Raw genomic sequence first — 18,996 nt, 5'->3', positions numbered from 1 at the left:
CCTACGCAAACGGAGAGGATACAAACTGCAGGTAGCACCTGGAATTGATTGAAGGGCCCCAGCACTCCAAGGTGGAAATGCTTTAACCACTGCGCCATCATGACACCAGCATTTCCGGTGTATATTATTACCAATCTGCGGACTACAGGGCCTTGCTGCACAGTTGCAAACCCACTCGAAAGCCTTAGTTTATCCATTTCCTGATTTCGCTCAATGCCAACTATAATAAAGCTTGACAGTGCACAACAAAAAACAGCAACCCTGTTAAGACACTGCATTGTTAATAAACCACAACACCTGCATATGTCAGTTCTGGTAGGAAGGAAAGAACAAACGCATCACTTGTTAAATTCTTTAATCAGCTTTGTATATTAACATCATTAAGAACAAGCATAAAAGATTGCACAAAAACAGAAAGGAGAAAGAAAATCAGAGAAACAGAAGAAAATGGCATCTTTCAGTCAAGGGGGTGGTATGTTTTAGTATGAACCAAAAGAAACTACAACCTACTACTTAGCCACAGAGGAATGGATTTGCTGCACGTTCATTACACACAAAAAAAACAGCCTTAAGGGATGACATAGCATTTCTCAGCCCTGCTTATTCGGCCTTTTCAATCATTTGCAAACTGCTGCCACCTTGTGGAGAGATTAGATGCTCGACACCAATCGCTTTTCAAAACAAAAATTCGGTCCTTTCTAAAGCGGTTGGTTAAACAAAGAAGCGACCTCAAAAAATAAAAGACCTGGGAAGCAAAATTTCCAAAAACAAACATAAAAAAAAGGTCTCAGATTTTTTTAGGAGTATTGTGCGATAGTACGCCAAATCACACTTCTGAGAGCATCAACTGCATTTCGTTCATGTCCAGCTTCATGCAGGGCAGTAGATTCCTGGCAGAACTAGAGCATATAGGTGTAATACCCACTTTGGCATGTGACTGGCTTTATTATTCATAGTCTAGCAACCTCTTCTTTAAACTCATCCATGTGTGCCGACCCTGCAAGACTGCTGGAGAAACACAATGACACGTGCGGAGCGCACACAGGGTTAAACTGGGTCAGACGATGGCACAGCAGTCTTGCCAGGACTTCCACGCATGTGCGCCAAGGGGAGAATATGGCTGGACATTAACACCTGAGCCACACAATACAGGGCAAGGCAAAAGGAAATTTGACCCTTTTGTGCGATCATGTTTTAAAAGAGAAAAATCACCCCAAAGTGTCTACACAGGATAACAATGGACGCCTAAGGAATATGCACGGAGCAGAGCTAAGGCACAAATATTTCACAGTTGTGCATCATCTAGAAGAGCATGGGCTGGTTTTTAAGACCTGATTTTAGCCATAAAATGACCAGGAATGTTATCTTTTAATCAGGAGACCTTGAGGTGGGATTTTTTTTTTTGCAACAATATACTGCAGCTCTTGCAGGGTCTGGTCATCAACGTGCCTTTCCATCATCGCAGCCCAAGGTAAATCCCGAGGAATGACTGAGGTGGAGCTCAGATCGGCTGAGGGTGTGTTCCGTGGGATGCACAGGAAGTAAAAGCAGATCAGCAAGGAAGCTGATCCCTCACAAACCCGTGCTATGGCGAGTCGTGGAAAAAGAAGCAAAGTGTAGTACACTGGGACACGCGTCTCCAACGTCATGTGTCAAGCAAGACGGGTAGAAACGAATACAAACTGGCAAATAAAACACACGAGTAAATACCAGAAGAATAAAAGCACAGGGAATGAATTTAGAGAAACAGGCATCTTGGATCTAATCCCAGCAAATTCTTTGCACTTCCAAAATCTAACAGGCACCTCAAAATCTTCAAGTCTCATGTTCAAATACTGCAGCTGAAATAAATTTGTCCAGCTTCAGATCTTTAATCACGTCGAAGAAGATCAACTTCAATAGGGAAATGCTCCAAACCAAGTATCATTTTGCTGGTCTGCATGATTGTTTTTGAAGGTAGTCTCAATAGAATACATACCTCCAAAAGTTACCAAATCTATATTTAACCTATTGGGTTAATTCCTGACACCAAATGCCTCTCAATGAAGGTCAAAAGATTCTTTAAGGCAGAGATATCTCAACATGGGACGAGCAAACTGATTATTTCAAAGTGTAACTACTTGGGATGTTGGCAGGGCCCTGTAGACTGGACAGCAATGTAGTCGAAGGCTTTAATCCTACATTGATTTACTGAAACACTCTGAGAACCCTCCCTTCTGCTTCTCTTGGCAAAGGATATTCCAAATGGAAAGAGTAGGAACAGGTCAGTGATCTGCAAATGAAATCATAATTAGTACAAATTGGGGAAAAAAAACAGATATTGTGTAGCCAGTATTTAACAAAGAGGTGTCTTTGTTTTTGTTTTATGTACATTTTTCTTTATTTTTTTATTTCCATCTTAAAATGAAGGCTGACCTATTAGGGCCAACACTGTCCCAAACACCCTATGAAATGAACTCCTTTCCTACAGACTAGTACACAAGGGCAGTGGCTTCACAACATCTTTAAATAAACCAGTTTCCTCTAAAAACTCTCACTCATTGACTCCGCACAGCAATAAGCACTGATTATAAAAAAAAGGGATGAGGTTTGCTTTCAATATAAATCAGAAGTACATTCTGGGTAACAGGTATAAACCCAATGCTGGAGGAATAGTTCTGAGATTAAATGAGCAGGCAATTATGGCTTAAATGTAAAAAGAACATATTCATATTCATTTTTACTTATAAAACACAGAGACATGGTAGCAGAAAGTGTGAGGTTTAGCATTTTTTAGTAAAACTGGCAAATAGTGTTTCAATAAATTGCAAAAACAAACCTAACCAAAAAAACGAGGATAATAACTCCATTCACAGAGTGAGCATCCTTTTAAAAGCATTTTGTGTAGAGTGGTCATAGGCAGTGCTGTTGCTTATTGTGCAATGGAAGTTATTATACTTATACTAAGGAAGATACTTATGTTTTTGTTAAGAAAATAATTAAAACAGCTTTGTGGTCCTGAAGGACACTGAACTGGTACTGTAATTTAAAAAAAATATTCCCGTACAAATTTATCTTCAAATTGAAACTTTCCCTCATCTTCACCAAAGACATGTCCTATACCATTTTTATCTCTACTCTACAGTGTGCATGCAAGATAGTACTTTTTTATAATTCCATTACTTTTTTCTTCTAAAAAAACTTTATCACATAGTTTAGATTTTGGAAAGAATGCAGGTAAAAAAAAAAGCACTTTATAAATTGGGCTAAAGTCAGTTGGTTTGGCACGTCTGCTAAATCTGTGACCTTTTTCGCAAATATGTAGCCATGAACTGACATGTTTTGTTTTACCGATGAATTTTTTTTTTTGGTTGCAAGAAACACAAAATCAGTTCACTGCATGCTAGAAAGGGCCTTCAGAATCCAGAAGATCTATGCAAAGAAGGCACTTGATTAAGATCTGTCTTCAGCAAGCGGATAGTGAGAGGGATCAGGTGCAAGCTCTTCCTCCACGTTCATTTACATGTTATAAGCAGGGCAAAAAGCTGATTCCTCTGACCTCACACACACGTGCAGCTGAAAGGATATAGGCAGAGATGCTCTACTACTGCATTGAATAACCAGTTATTCTGGTTTCTGTGCACCTTTCTCATTGATCCTAATTAATCCCCATTCACTATCTGCCTAGAAACAATCAGACAGTTAAGTGAATGTGCCTTGTTGTTTGCAATCAGGAGTCCATTTTTAGTGATTCAAATATTTTTTGGACTGAGTCGAAAGAACCCCTGCTTTCAAACCTACAGAAGTAATTCGGCTACGGACATTTTTATATTGTGCTTTAAATAAATGCATATGAGAGGTAGGGACAACTGTTTCTTGAATCTTGAATGTTCAGCACAAAACCTTTATCATCTTTACATTGCAAGGTTTGCAATAGAAACTGCAATCTACCAATCATATTTGTTTTGCTGATTTTTTTTCACAATCCAGACCTTACAGGATGCATTCCAAATCTCCGTCATTTGCAAATATGTTTCTCCTGGGGACGGTCAACAATGACGTAATCCAGATTTTGCACTGAACATAAGAGCTGCCCTCTTATAACATATTAATGAGGCGCCCCTTAGAAACACTGCCTACAGAACGGCTGAGATGAGCTGTTAAACATTTCTTTTTCAGTGTATGCTTTAACAAAGGTTATATTACACGCTGTACAGTCTAGTCATTAAATCCACAGGTTAGAAAAACTGCTGACCAAAAAACTCCAAACAGCCACACGGTTCATTCACAGCACTGCAAAAAAAAAACTCCGAAACAAAACTAAACAAAAAGAATCCTCTTTTGCAACAGCTGCTGAGATTTGAGAAGAGTCTCTCCGTCCCTTTTCCCCTGCATCCTTCCCAAGTGGCAAAACACGCCCAGCTGCAAAGCGCCGAGCCGCTCCATCAGGTCGGGATTCAGCAGCCCAGGCGGGCAAAAAGAGCAACTTCCTGGAGACAAACAGCGTTAGCTGCTCCACGGAGAGGCTGTTCTGCTGAGGGGGGCTTCCTCTGCTCCAAATAAAATGAACGTTCACCTACAAAACAGAAACGCCCCTCTGCACGTTGCCAGTCCAGTCCATTCTATTTCCTCCCTTTTCTGATCTCGTCCCCAAACTGCACTGGCAAGGAACGTGCTCAGAACTGGTCCAGCCCACCCGACTGCCGGGCTGTTGCACCTGGGTCCGACCAAGAGGAGGAATCGAGCAATATTTACACCACGCCCGCGCTCTGCCCTGCCTCACCCCGGTCCCTTTCACCTGCTTTCCATAGGAATAAAGCAGTTCAATAAAACCTGCTGGATCATTCCAAAAGTCAATACAAAATGGCTCACCGTAGATTTTTCTGGTAACAGGAATATATAAGGACGACAGTCCTTTGGCAAGCTGACGAGAGAGGTTCACAGCTCAGTACTCATGGGCACAAACGTCTCCAGCCTTGGTAAACGACACCCCGAGCTGGCTAGTCTCCCCCAGGACGCGGCTTTCAAGTTCAAAAGGTCAAAAGGTTTCGCCAATTTCAAGTCCAGACCAAATGCCAGGGATGCCAACTCAATAATCCACCGCTGCCGAATGAATGTGGATTAAAAGTACTACGAAGGAAATGGAAACGTTCACTTTGAAACGATGGAGGCGACTATGAACATAGCGGGTCTCACGCGGTCCGTGCCCAGCTTGTGCTTGTCTCTTCCTTTTACCCACCCCTCCCCCCCACAAGGATGTATAGTGACGCCGGTTAAGGAAATGGGTTGGTAACTGTGTCAAGGGATGCGACCTCCCCCCTCCCCACCGCTTCTGGAACAGGAGAACGCCAGGCCTCCGGGCCTACTTGACGTTGAAGACCATCAGAGGCCTCTCCTCTCTCTTCTGCCAGGGGCTCTTCTTGTTCTCCCCTTGGTCGTCGCCTTCTCCCGACTGATCGTTCATCTCGTCCTCGGGACTCGTCATGGAGTCTCGCCGGATCTCGCTGTTGCTGCTCCTGGAGCTGTTGCCCCTGCTGCGCCCCTTCCTGGGGATGGTGGCCCCCCGGCTCTCCAGGCTCTCGTCCAGGAGTGGGGTGAGGGAGTTGTCCTCCGGCGAGCACATGGCCGTCCGGCTCTCGCTGCTGCTCTGCTCGGTGTCGTCCATGTAGGCCAGCTTGGAGTAGGCCATGCTCCCGGGGCCCGCCCTCTCCCGGTCCTCCTTGAGCCTCCTGTGGGGCTTGGCCTCGTTCACGTCCACCCCCGAATCCAAGCTGGCGTCGTTGCTGCGGACCCTCTCGCCGCCCTGCAGGTCGATGTAGGAGTGCCGCACGTGGGAGTTGGAGCGCCCATCCAGGGAGACGAACCAGGCCCTGGGGTGCGGCTTGACCCCCAGCTCCAGGAGCTTCTTCTCCGTCAGCGCCTGGAGCTCCCCGTTCATCTGGTTCATGGTGGAGTCGTTGAACAGGACGGGGATCCGGACGGGCCCCGTGGAAGGGTGGGGCCCCCACCCCCGGCCCTCGGGGTCTTCATTTTGCTGGCTGGCCTGCTGCTGCATCTGCTGCTGTTGCTGCGGAGTCAGCTGGTGGGGCATGGAAAGGTTGACGTGGATCCCCTCCATCTCCTGCTGGTGCTGCTGCTGCTGCTGGTCCAGGCCCATCCCCATGGCGTGCTCCATGCCCGAGAAATCCGAAGACAGTCTCATGTAATGCGCCGGGATGACCAGAGTGGGCATCACGCTTCTGTACATGTTGTCCTTCATCTGGTCGATGGACCCACAGAAGATCAGCTGGCCCGGGTGGGACAAGGAGGTGGGTCTGGCCAGGTGGTCCGCAGACTGGGATATCAAGAAATCCGGGGGCTTATTTTCCACCTTGTGCCCCTGGTAGTGCTCAAAAGGTGGGGGCAGGGGAGGCGGGGAGGGGGGGTCCTGGGAGTAGGCTTTGTTGTCATTGACAACATGGCGCCGATGACCTTCCCCACTCTTATCCTCCACATTCTGCTGGCCGGCCAGGTTGTTGGGGACCTCTGCGGACCGGGCCACCTTCATTTGGAAGCTCTCCACCCCCCGGCGGGTGATGGTGTCCGTGTTGAACTTGGAGTGCCTCCCCTTCTGCGCCGGGATCTGCTTGAAGAACTCCTCCCGGGAGCTCTGGAACTCCCGCGAGGAGGAGAAGGCCGACTTCATGACGGGGGTGTTGGCGTCCATGTCCCCATTGGAAGAGGCCGTCTCGATGTGGCTGCTGCTGATCAGGTTGATGTGAGAGGTCGAGGTCCCCTGGTCCTTCTTGGAGCTGTCCAGCGTCGAGGAAATGTGCATTTTGCGGTGTTGCTGTCGGGGCTTCAGACATCTCCTCCTGGGGGAAAAAAGACAACAGAACAACATCGCTCATGCAGAACGAACATTCCCACACGGACCTCAAAACGCAAGTCTGCCAACGTGTTAGCGCACATCTCTATAACTCAGAAATTGAATTCTCTCACATTCAGATAAACTGTGTTTTCTGCTTGAAGAACAGCAACCTGTGAGTCACCGAATCACTACTGTAGGACAGTTAAGCGTCTTCTGTTTCTGTCTGGGTTCCTACCCTGCATATTTTACAGCTGAACTACTCAACTTTCAGTCCGTTCAAATGCAGCATTGTGCTACATTTCAAATATTTTGTTGTTAATTCGTAGAATCAATTTAATGGATAAGCTGCTCATTGCATTCGCTTCCTTAAACGGAGCTCAAGGCTGAAGGTGTACCTGCAGTAATACAGCAGCAGACAGAGCAGGATCAGGACCAGCAGGGCCATCGAGCCCAGGATAGTGAGCAGGAAGATGGTGTGATACGTGGTGATGTCCCGCAGACCTGAAGGGTTCAGAGCCATGCCTGCAAAACACGTGAAGCAAATAAGGGCTTCAATTCAACCTAATCAATGTAAACAAGCAACCAATCCATCAAAACGAAACATGAGTGAAGAAGAGTAAATCTCTGAACAGGGCATCGCTTGCTGCAATAATCAAGACCTAAGAGAAGGAGCATGTGATCTTTGGAAATTGACAAAGGGGAAGACTGGATCTAGTAATGACTACACGTTCATTTCCCAAGTAGAATTTAATGGCTTTTGCAAAATGTTCGGGGTGAGGTTCCCCTTACGGACATTCTACTAGTGACATTAGGCCTCAGGTTCACCCCTAGTCTCTCTGCGTTGCCTCACCTCCTGTGGCGGAAGGAACAGCGGCGATCCAGTAGCCAAGCTGAGGGGCTACGAAACTCCAAGTCAGCTGGGCTCCCTCTTTCTTTATGTATCCCGTCCCATTCCTGACCCAGACCCCTGCAGGAAAACACAGCCGTCAGAACAGCCCGGACGCTCGCATCAGGAGTGCTAAGAAACCGCGATTCCTGAAGGCGATGCCCCCTTTTCCAGTTCCGTCTTTCCTTCCTCCTGCCAGGGCAAGAAGAACAAGGGACGGATGTTCTGTCTGAGGCAGGAGACCCCGGCTCCATTTCAGCGTATTCACGCAGGATCTGACAAAGCGGGTTTACTTTGTTGCTGCCACTCGAAAAGCGAAATAACCGTCTGAGCAACTGGTCGGCCATGCTGAGAACATGTAGCCTAAACTTGCTGGGAAATCCTGTCAAAGTTCATGGTCATTCGCAATGCCTAGCTGGCTCACAGGGCCTGGGCTTAGCCCAGCGATTGCAGCGTTCAGTGAGCAAAGAGCACCAGAGACACCCCTTCAGACGGCATTTCATTTAAGATCACATCCCACTTCTTACCCGTGGGGTTGACGAATGCAATCAGGACACTGCACCAATCTCAGGAAAAACAACACCACCTCAACACAGAGAGCCGGAACCTAACCACCCTCTGGCAAACGTGACATGCGCACCCCACCTCCCCCGAATTCAGAATGGAACCAGATATCGGGGCAAAAACACCTGGGAGATCATCATTAAAACAAAGAGGACCCAACACAAGCAATATCACAGAACACTCCCAGAGCTTAAAATTACCCAAATCAAAACTTGATATAGCTGAACAGACCTACCAAGAAGAAAAGGCTTGGTCCTGTCACAGTTTAATTTAAGCAGATGGGAGCCAGAGGAGATTAGATGCCCCACAGGTAACAGCTGCTCCTGCCTGCGTGCCGCGCTGTGTGGGAGACAGGCCCTGCTCTGTTTCTGATCGGTATTCCTCGGTGACAAACAAGGTCACATGGCTGGCGTTCCTGTCTCTGCCTTCAGTCGGCTGCACATGGTCTGGCCAAGCAGCCGCTTGGGAAAACACAGCTTCAGACCAGGGCTGCCGGTTGGCTGCTCCTAATGAAAGCATGCAATCGTCTTCGCCTCTCCAAACCAGACCAGATAACGCCATTCCCATTCTGCAGAGGAAAAGGAAGACGCAGATGTCTGCACGCTCCCCCCCCCCCTTAGGATCTTCTGATATCGTTCATCCACACTGTTAACAGGGCTGAGTGTGTGCGAGCATTTTTGGCAAGAGGATTTTAAAGTGAGAAGGATAAATTTAGAAAGTGAAGGGAAGAACAGAGCTGTGCCAATACAAAGGGCTCGGAGAAACGATTTAAAACAAAACTTTATTAAAGATCAGAAGTCTCCCATCTTATCCTATCAGTATAAAAAGCAGGTGACAAGTAATGGGTTGATATGGGAGTCACAGTCTGTCTCACCTGCCCAGCCCATTCCCATGAGCTTTCTTCCAATTTCCTTTGTCTCATATCCCTGAAGCTTTTCTCTCTCTCTTTCTTATCCGAAGAGACTCCACAGCCAAATGGTTGTGTTTTATCTTTCTACTTTTCAGCATGTAATTAACCTCGGTAATGATATACGTACTAAAACTCTATCATGGGCACAGAAAAAAAAGTTGAATAGCCAAAAAACAAGACCTGAATCACAACAAGATCTAGGTCTAAATCAACAGTGCCTCTGGCCTCAGGTGCTGTCGAACACAGGAGAGGGCTGTGCATCCAGAGGGTATTTGTCCCAAGATATTATCCAGAAGCTCTTGGCAACAAAAGATGAAATATGTTAAATACTGCTTGAGTTTTTCAATTGTTCTGTGATAAAGCAGAACCCAATATACCTGGTGCAAAGGTGCATCATAAAGGGAAGGTCATTAATAAGTCTTAACAGTGACTGTAGTAAAGATCTTAGCACAAAGTACTCCAACTGAGCCAGGAAATGGTTCTAAATTTATTGCAGTTAATAGCTGTAAAGTCACAACTGCCCTTCTTTTCCAAGAGGCAGGTAAGTTAAGGTTGCTGTTCTCAAGCAATAGAGCTGAGACCATGATTCTGACTGTGCACAGTGACTGGTAAGAGTTAGCCAGCAATGCCAGGAGGAACACTGTAGAAGAGAAACAGAAATGAAAAGGTAAAAACAAAGAGGCAGTTGCTTTTAACAACAGCCATTATTAATATCAGACTAATCCAAGATTCCAGTTGCTTTTAACAACAGCCATTATTAATATCAGACTCATCCAAACTGACTCATCCATGAGAAAAGATTCCAGTTGCTTTTAACAACAGCCATTATTAATAATCTAACTAATCCAAACGATCTCATCTATGGGAACGGATTCAATAAACTGCTTCTACTGAGTGCGCGCAAGAAAAAAAAGCCTTTTGCCGTTTTGAAATGTACACTGTCTTAAGAATGTGATGACTCTAGAGTAGAAAGCCGTCTCTCTTTAAAGCAAACTGAACGCAGGCCATGTGATCTCAGGGGTGGAATTTAGGTAAAGGTGGGTGTAGATGAGTCTCAGGGAGAACTCTGGTTTACTCTATGGCTGCCCCAATCCCTGGCTGAAAATTAGCCGTCCATATAGCAAAAGGAGACACCATCGTTGCAAGAGCCTTGTCTGCTCTCCCCCAGCCTGCCAGCTCCACTTTCCCCTAATCTCAGCCTTGCTTAAGGAACAGTGATGGAAGAGAGACTGAGTGCTCTCCCTCAGGATAACAGCAGTTCAGGTGCAACTCTCCGAGAAACACTTCAAAGACAGAATGGAAAACGCCTGAACAACACAACCAGAGGAATGATGAACATGCTGTACTTTGTCGTTCACAAAGACAAGAGCACCCAGGGATTTTTGTATTTTAAAAATAAAACGTTTCATTCTTATTCCAACGTATTTATTTCAGAAAACGACTGATTTTAGAAGAAAAACTGAAAGAAATGGGACCTGAGCTCACAGACAAAAAAAAAAAAAACAGGGTGAAACCATCCAGGTTTTAAAAAGATGGAGACTGCACTGTCCCTGTTTCGGCACTAGTAAAACGTAACCAATCAGTACTTTTTTTCCCAGAAGAAAAATATCTGCAATCTATTTTACCCAATGCGATTAAGGTGATCCTGTTAAAAAGTCAAACTCAGTGAATCAGACCATGCTGGACGACAGGATACATTAACATTGAATCACAAAATGGAAGATTTTGTGGTTTGTGAAAGACAGTAAGCAAATGAATTTCGAACTGTCAAGATTTGTATGTATTTTTTTAACTATAAGGCTCCTGCACACAGCTTAACAGAAGAATTTTGAGGTACGATGAGCGATGCCTGTTAAGAAAAAGGCAGAGAGAGAATGTGGTCTAACCACAGAATCTGAAGGCGCAAGAGCTAGTGGTCAGCCAGGAATTTCCATGGATGTGTCTTGTGAAACGATGAGCAGCAGCTTAATTTGTATTGTCAGGTCGCCCTTGTTACAGTGCTTAAAGTAAATGGAGAACATTAATGTTACTTCATAAATACTTGACATAATCCATTTGACAATGCATAATAACTCATTAATAAAACATAATTATGTTCCTTTATCTGGTACTAGAAAACCTGTCTTGGTGCTTCTCAATTTCCCAACACCTACTTTTAAGAAACACCACTAAAGGCCTGATAGTGCAAAGAACAATCTTGTTTTGCATTATTAAACCAGTAGTGGGTTTTATATCGGCTGCTAAACGCACATCTGATCTCATATGATCACTCACCGTGGCTTTCACAGTGGAAAATCTATGTGCCGGTCTCCTCAGATACCAGACTGTCTCTGCTAACATCTCCCATCCATCTACCGGTGAAGTTCCCCTGTCTGAGACAATACAGCCCCTACAGGTTCCCTGTCTGCGAGATCAATGCAATTAACTTGCCATAAAAAAATCCAGATTTATAATAAAATTTGGCTCAGGCTGCTGACATCTCCCCAGGCAGCAAATGGTTAAACTCCTCCACCCACTCCCCTAGCAGCACTGCAATCATTTCCAGAAAAAAAAAAAGATATGGAAGCACAAATATCTTTCAGTGTGATTCCGGTTCCTCTCGCAAAGCCATCATTATTTTTTTTGCAATCAGCCCAACAGTTGCAGGCAGGAGTGCTGGTCAGGCCAGTCGTGTGCAGAGCAGGGGCTGTGAATATGAAGTGTGTTCTAGAGAGCTGGAACCAGTCTGACACTGTACCGGAGAAAGGACAGGTCCTTTCACTGTGCTGTAGGAGATATGGTAAAATACAATTGTTTCATGCATGAAGGCATTCAGCCACTGTCCACTGTATTCTTCATAGCATGTTTTTTTAGCTGAAACTTACAATCTAGGAAGTGAATAAGGGAATGAAGCCAACTCAAAATTATATACAACAGAAATGTCAAATAAAGCCAGGTGCGTGCTCGGGCTACCTGTATCGGTGTCTGTAGCCACTATGTACGTCATACCAGACACACACTGAACAGCAGAACCACAGACTGGGCTCTTTCACACCCTCACTGCTCACGCTTCTGTTGGAAAGGCAGACTGGCCACTAGGGACACTGTTTTCCTGTGACTGCGCCTCGGGTCTAGTCTACACACCTTCACAAAATGTCACTCTTTTTTTCTGAGGTGTTCCTAAACATAGAGAGAAAGCTTCTAATTGGGAGGAGCAAAATATAAGCTCTACCTTTGCAGAAAGGGCAGTCTTCTTCAATTCACCACGACCTCATTGTGGCAATACAGTAAAATAATATCTCCCAGTGTGAGCAGGAAACCATGTCAGAGACCTGTGAGGATGCTCTGAAGGCTGCTATTTCAGAAACCCACCACATGAGGGTGCTGTGCACCACTAAGTAGGAAGCTCTTTGTCAGCAGAAGCCAGGGGTTTTCCCAAACTCTTCCGGTATTGAATATCTTAAGGACAGGCCTAGGTTAGATCTTTTTCCCTTTTGCACAATCTGTGCTTGCTCAAAGAAAATGCACAAAAGCTTGCCTTCAGATGACAGAGGCAATGTGAGTCTGCCCCTAGTTTTAACTCTGTGGAACACAGTACACACGCACAAGTCTACGGAGAGCTCCCTCTACTGGCCGAGGAGTGGTAGTGGCTCAGTCAGAATTCAAGGACATTCCTGCCCAATCTTTATCGACTCATACAGAGCATATTAATATCCATTTCAAAAGATTATTAAATGGTGCTGGCTTTCCAGAGGTATTTCTCCAAGCCTATTGTTTCTCATTTCACCTCTGACGGCCATGATCACACTGATCTCTCTGTCTGTGTTCTCAAAGATGGTTTTCCTAACTCCCACATCAGAAAGACTGCAGAAACTAAAATGATCCTGCAGCTAGGATCACACCTTTCCCCTTCTCTCAATGACAAGACTGATTTTCTTCTAAATTCTCTCTATTCATCGTAGGTTTCATTTCACACCCCTCTTCACCTATCCTGCCTTCACACTACCTGACTGGCCACTCTGTCTGTCCCCTGCTCCTGCCTCCTGCTCCTCCTCTCTCCCAGCTCTTGTTCTCCTGCTACATTACCTTTGCCTACTGCCCTGTCTTTCTTGTTGTGTTTTCTTTCTTCTCTTTTCAGCAGGGAATAAACCTATTACTTGTTCCTTTCCAGGAGTACTGCAAGGTACTGCACCACTCAGGTTGGAAGTAGTGCTCCCTTAACAAATCAGGTATAAAAGGAACTATTTCAAACTCTGCACTAGGCAGGAGTGCAGAGTAGTGGTTAGGTCTGTGTACTGTAAAAGGGGCAGGTGTGGGTTGGAATCATGCGCTGGGCTCTGCTGTTGTGGTTTTAAAGGGATTTCACTCAGACTGCTCCAGATGTGTACAGGTTTCTAAGGGGGGGTTGGCCCCTAAGCAGCACATTGATGAGAGTAGGGGAAGCTGGAAGAGATAAATACTTGCTTAAGGTATTTTTAGCTATAGCACATAGATTGCTACAAAGAGATCCCCCAACCAAAGAAAACTTGATTGTTATTGTTTCAGAGATTTATGAAATGGAAAAATTAACCAGTTAAGACTCCAGAAGGAGGTCTTTGCGAGATTTCAGGAGAGGTGGATCAATTATATTACCTAATTACAATGATTTTATGTTTTTGAAGTTTGTTCTTTTTACTCCGCCCTCCTTTCTCCCCAGAACTATACCCTCTGTCACAATGATAAACGACACTTTATACTCATTTATATTTGTAATACTTGATGTTTTGAGATGACTGTCGATTGTTTTTTATTTCTGATTTGTAAGATTATAAAAAAAATACAAGTAAAAAAAGATTTTCCATCTGGTGCACCTGGTATGAATTATGGCTAATTGATCAGGGGATGTCACCCAGCTGTGTCCTGAAAGAAACCAGAGCTTCAGTTTCAAGAACGGATCTTGTTCCAGACCCCCGCAACCCTTTGTGTAAAGAAGTTCCCTCTCCCCCCCCTTCTCCATTTTCAATGCCCTCTAATTTTAAATGCAAATCCATCTCTATGTACTCTGGTTTATGTTTTTAAGAAGCCCATCAGGCTATCTTTGAGTAATAATAAAAAAATACATATTTTTATTTTGAGTAAGGCATTCGCCTTCATTCTCAGACCAGTGAATTGGCCAGCTAAGTAGTTTAGTTACTGAAATGCACCAGCACTGGGCAATGTAATTATAGTCCCATCTAGCATGTGGTGTGCCGGTTGTAAAAGTGAAATACCAACACACAAGAAAGTTAAACACCATAACAAATAATGACAATTTCAATTAATTACTGTGCACAGATGTCGCTGTGTGACGTTTTGCAAAGTTGCAATTAAAGTTTCAAATTAGCTTCCCCCATCTCCCTCAGCTTTCAAGCATGTGTGCAATCTTGCATGTCTGGGAATTCCTGTAGGAACCCTAAACCACAAACAGCTTCCAGAGAAGAGAGACCACCAGCTGCAGCTCATCCAGCTCAGCCAGTTCCCCAGATCTCCTCCCACACAGAGCGCAGCCCTGGAGGAGTCGGTCTCGGCCTGCTGAACACCGCCAGGTGGCTGGCGAGGCGATCCATGCCCGGTGAAAACCCAGCGCAAGATGCCTGTCCCTTCACCTCCCCTCCCCCCCAGACTCTCACCTATCGCCCGTCTCTCTCATCTCAAACAGCGGGAGTGTGGAATGTGCTCAAATGTATTCACTGAAGCTGTTTCAAACACAGCTCAGCTGGTTCCGGGTCTCCGAACTTCAAGGGGAGAGAATAAGTCTCAGTTGAACTGTCTTCAAACCTCAACGTTTTAGAATGCACTGGAGCCACTGCAGGAGATGGATGCATTATGCAAGCATTCAGCGGCTAACACACAAGTAACGTTATGTTTCTCAGGGTAGATAACAGGAAGAGGCACATACTCGTGATTTTCCAGCTCTTCTGAGCTTGGTTCTGTGACTAATGTTTTGATGCAGAAGAATACTTGTTCCTGCTGTCTGGCTTCTTATAGTTCTCCTTTATTCTCTCTCACGCAAGTTATTCATTTGTACCAAATAGTCCAGTTTAACCCTTTGCCTGTTCAACTTTCCTGAAACCCCCCCCCCCAAAAACCACACTCGTTTCTGCAGACCAACGACCATGCTGTCGGACAAAACGTGGAAAGTCAGCCTGCAAGATAATCCCTCTGCAAATACATTTCTTAAACAATGGCGGCATTTTGTGTTGAAACCTATGATATCATGCTTCTCGTCTAATGCACTCCAGGATTCGTACTTTGCATTGTGCTATATTTCTTACAGGATGTGATTCCTACACAGCCATGTCATAGACACCTGCAGTTAGCTCATGCCCACCATTGTTTATAGCTGATAAACACTTCAGTATACCATCCCTCCTGCAAATTCTAGGGATGCTTAATTTATTGATCACTGTCTAAAATAAACAACACAAAAGGACACATTATATTCAGACCGGTTAAATTATGTAGAGAAAAAATGGGTGAACAAAATGTTTGGATATATACATAAAAGCACAGACTTCACAGCAGGGAATGTTATTGACATAATATACAATGGAGCAGTAAGGCCTCACTAAGAATACCCTCGACACACTGGGTCACCAGGTTATAGAAAATTTATTGCTGCTCTGGAATCAGGCCAGAGCTCAGCACACATACTTCCAGGGGGTTTAAGGTTCAGCTGTTCTGCACTCACATCCTGAAATAAAAGAACCTGCTTAGTCTTGGGCACAAAAGACAACGAGAGAAGCTGATACAAGCATTTAAAATCCTAAAAGCAAGCCAGTGACGAACCCAGCAGACTTCTTCAAAAAGAGCAGTGAGAGGTGAACCAGAGGACACCAGTGAAAACTGCACAGATGTATGCATTTACAAGCGCGAACAGCACAGGCACTTCTTTACACTAAGAGTTGTGGGAGTGTGGAACAAACGACAAGCCATGTGGCTACCCTGGCCTCCTTCAAGAAACGGATCCTGGGATCAATTAGCTACTATCACACGCCCAGCCTGCCAGAGTCCAACCACAGTCCGCTCCACTCTCTCATCTCATCTCCTGTGCAGAGCCGGTTACCGCGGCAACAGTGGCCTATCTAAAAGGCCTGCGCTGGGAGAAGGCAGACCCGAATATCTGTGAACGACCATATACACTTCCTTCGATCTACACAATATGTTTAAATAACAGAGTGCCGAGGGTGTTAATCAGATTGATAGTCACGCAGGGCGAACTGCTCATCACCTGTTTCCAACAGCAACTGGAATAAACAAGCCCAGCGTCTCCAGGAAACCTGAAAACAACAGCAGCTCTCGGATCCAAATTCTACAGGTCTCAGTAAACAGATGCACAGATGGAGAGTGAGAGCACTACCAATGGTCTGTACAAATTGTCCTTCGGCAGAGCCTAATTTGAAGCCTAAGTGCTTACATAAGACAGCTTTCAGACTTGCGAACGCTCCAGGCTGTCTCAAGTTAACTCTTCAGAAGGACAGAAGCAGCTCCACTTCAAAACTATAAATATTCTTCATGCACCCATGATTTAACGAAGGTTCTTTGATTATATGATCCTGTCTTCCACTGGTGTTTTTATTTTTATGAGTTTAATTAATTTCCGAAGTACAGGACAGAGTCAAGACATTGTGTTTTTCCAGCTGTCTGCGCGGTAAATTGAACTGCTCTGATCCCCGCAAACAAACGATCATCTCACTCCCCCTCACAAGATCAAGCCAAAATCCTCACGTTACTCTTGCAAGTTTTAGGCTGCGTTTCAAGCGCTTCTTCTGTTTTTTCTTTTACAAATCACAAGATTTCGTCCGTCGATCGAAAATGAAATTTAACCTTGTGGAATTGCGAGGAATGTTCCTGAATTTGGGTTTCATCTTTTCCGGAGGCTAAGCTCAAAGGGGTTTTTAAATAATCTAGCCTCTAGGTAAGAGGAATGTAAAGCAGGGACAGAAGCGAGAGGAGGCCATGTGGAACATCCAGGCTGCATTGCACCTTTTTGCATGGTGTTCGATTTCAGGAAACCAGCAGCAGACCTGGCTCTGCAGCAAAACCCTCTGCTCCCGGCTCCGTGACCTCTGACCTACCTGTCTTGGAGTCGAACCTCCAGGCGGGGATGCTGGTGGCCACCCTCACGGGGCTGTCGCTGGGCATGGGGATGGAGATGTGGACGGGGTCCGACACCTGGATCAGCGTCCCATTCCGGGTGAAGAGGTGGGCGCTGACCGCCGCCACTGCCGTCAGGTCCAGCCAGCTGCCATTCCCCCCTGGACGCACAGAGCGGACAAGCAAACCCATGCCAGAAGCTTCCCACAATGCACCACATGCTAATCACTGCACATTCACCCCTGGATTCCTGTGAAGGTGTCCATTTCATCATTCTCTCATTGAGCTGCCTACATCACCCTCTTACCAGAGCATATACCACACAGCATATGGGGCCGTCAGGATTCTAGACTTGTAACTGGGAGGTTGTGGGTTTGAATCCCAGCTGAGGCACTGCTGTCGCACCATGGAGAGAGGTACTGCACTGGAGGTCCTCCAGTAAAATAATCAGCCGTATACACTAGGGCAAAATGTTAAGTCGCTTTGATCAAAACCGACAGTCCAACACAGACTGTTAAACAGAAATATCAGAGGTGGGCAGCTCCAGCCATCTTGGGCAGATTTTACTGGTCCGTTTTTATAAAAAAAGATTAAGACTTAAAAACTGTGCGCTGGAATTTGTCTACTTAATTGTTTGCATGAATGTGCTAACCATCTGTATCATCTAAGATAACTATTTTATTTGCTGGAACAGAGGTCGGGAAAGTAAAAGATGAAGTGATGAGTTTCCGGAGGGCCGTCGCCGCAAGCCTGCAGCCCTGCGGTGCAGCTGTGCTCTCCGCCCCCTCACCTGTGCCGTTGCTCTCCTGGCCGAGGAGGTAGGGGAAGCCCCCGATCTCGTACTGGCTCTTGGCCGAGGTCAGCACCGCGGACAGCTCTGTGTAGGTGGAGTTGAGCGGCAGGCGGACCGCCTTCCTCTGGAACTGCACCCAGGGCTGGTTCCTGGCTCCTGCGAAGGACAGGCCCGGGGCACTCAAGACGAAAAAGCAAGGATTGCAAAAGCCACCACACCCGTCAGCACTGTGCAATCACCCCGGTTTCCCCACTGCGTGTCACGTGTAACCCAGCGAGACACCGGCTTTCTGTCTGCCCATTCCCAACCGGCCCCGCGCGGTGCTCCAGGCTACTCGACCCAACGCCGCTGGCCTTGTTTTGCTCAGTTTTGTGCTTGGTGTTGTACCGCATGCACGACGGATGCTCGCTTCAATCTGACGGAGCTGTACAATACAGTGACAAAGCAAGATGATTATTTCTACAACAATCATCGCGACAGCTGTTGTATCCTTGGGCGTGGCCGCGGCTGTTGTATCCTTGAGCACCTGTACAGACAGGTACCAGGAGTGCTTGGGGGGTAACCTTGCAATGGACTAGCGTCTTGGTTTGTTTAAAGGTGACAAATCCTACAAACCTGCAATGGTTAATCCTTTTATTCCCCCTCCCTGGACTTAATGTAACCCGCACAGATAGGAGAGCCTAAAAATATACTCTATCCCGACTCACTCCAGGTTGTCCTGAAGATTTATCATTCAGCGAGCCGGCACTTAATCCAGCCAGACAGTGCCACCGCCGTGTGCCAGCCGTGTCCGAACGGCAGGAAGGCAGCGTTTCCAATCGGCGTCTCTCTCTCCCCCTCTCTGCGCATCCAGAGAGCTGGGAAGCAGCGATGTGGTGACAAGACGAGGCAACGACAGGGTCGTAAAACCGAGGTCCTGA

At 46.0% G+C, this 18,996-nt stretch overlaps 1 protein-coding gene across 1 annotated transcript in view; it reads right to left on the bottom strand.

Moving 5' to 3' along the window:
* Positions 1-338: 338 nt before the first annotated feature.
* The window catches only part of fam171a2a (family with sequence similarity 171 member A2a), a 46,233-nt gene continuing 27,575 nt past the window's right edge, over positions 339-18,996 (bottom strand). Inside the window, exons 4-8 of the mRNA XM_015362350.2 lie at positions 18,074-18,232; positions 17,265-17,444; positions 7,680-7,796; positions 7,225-7,351; positions 339-6,833 (exon numbers count right to left, since the gene is read on the bottom strand). Of these exons, the coding sequence (XP_015217836.2) occupies positions 5,342-6,833; positions 7,225-7,351; positions 7,680-7,796; positions 17,265-17,444; positions 18,074-18,232 (2,075 nt within the window). The 3' untranslated portion in view covers positions 339-5,341. The remainder of the gene's footprint in view (positions 6,834-7,224; positions 7,352-7,679; positions 7,797-17,264; positions 17,445-18,073; positions 18,233-18,996) is intronic.

Source organism: Lepisosteus oculatus, chromosome 28 (genome assembly GCF_040954835.1).
Source record: "Lepisosteus oculatus isolate fLepOcu1 chromosome 28, fLepOcu1.hap2, whole genome shotgun sequence".
Lineage (NCBI taxonomy): Eukaryota > Metazoa > Chordata > Actinopteri > Semionotiformes > Lepisosteidae > Lepisosteus > Lepisosteus oculatus.
The sequence above is the reverse complement of the archived record's forward strand: the minus strand, read 5'-3'. Positions and strand labels throughout refer to the sequence as shown.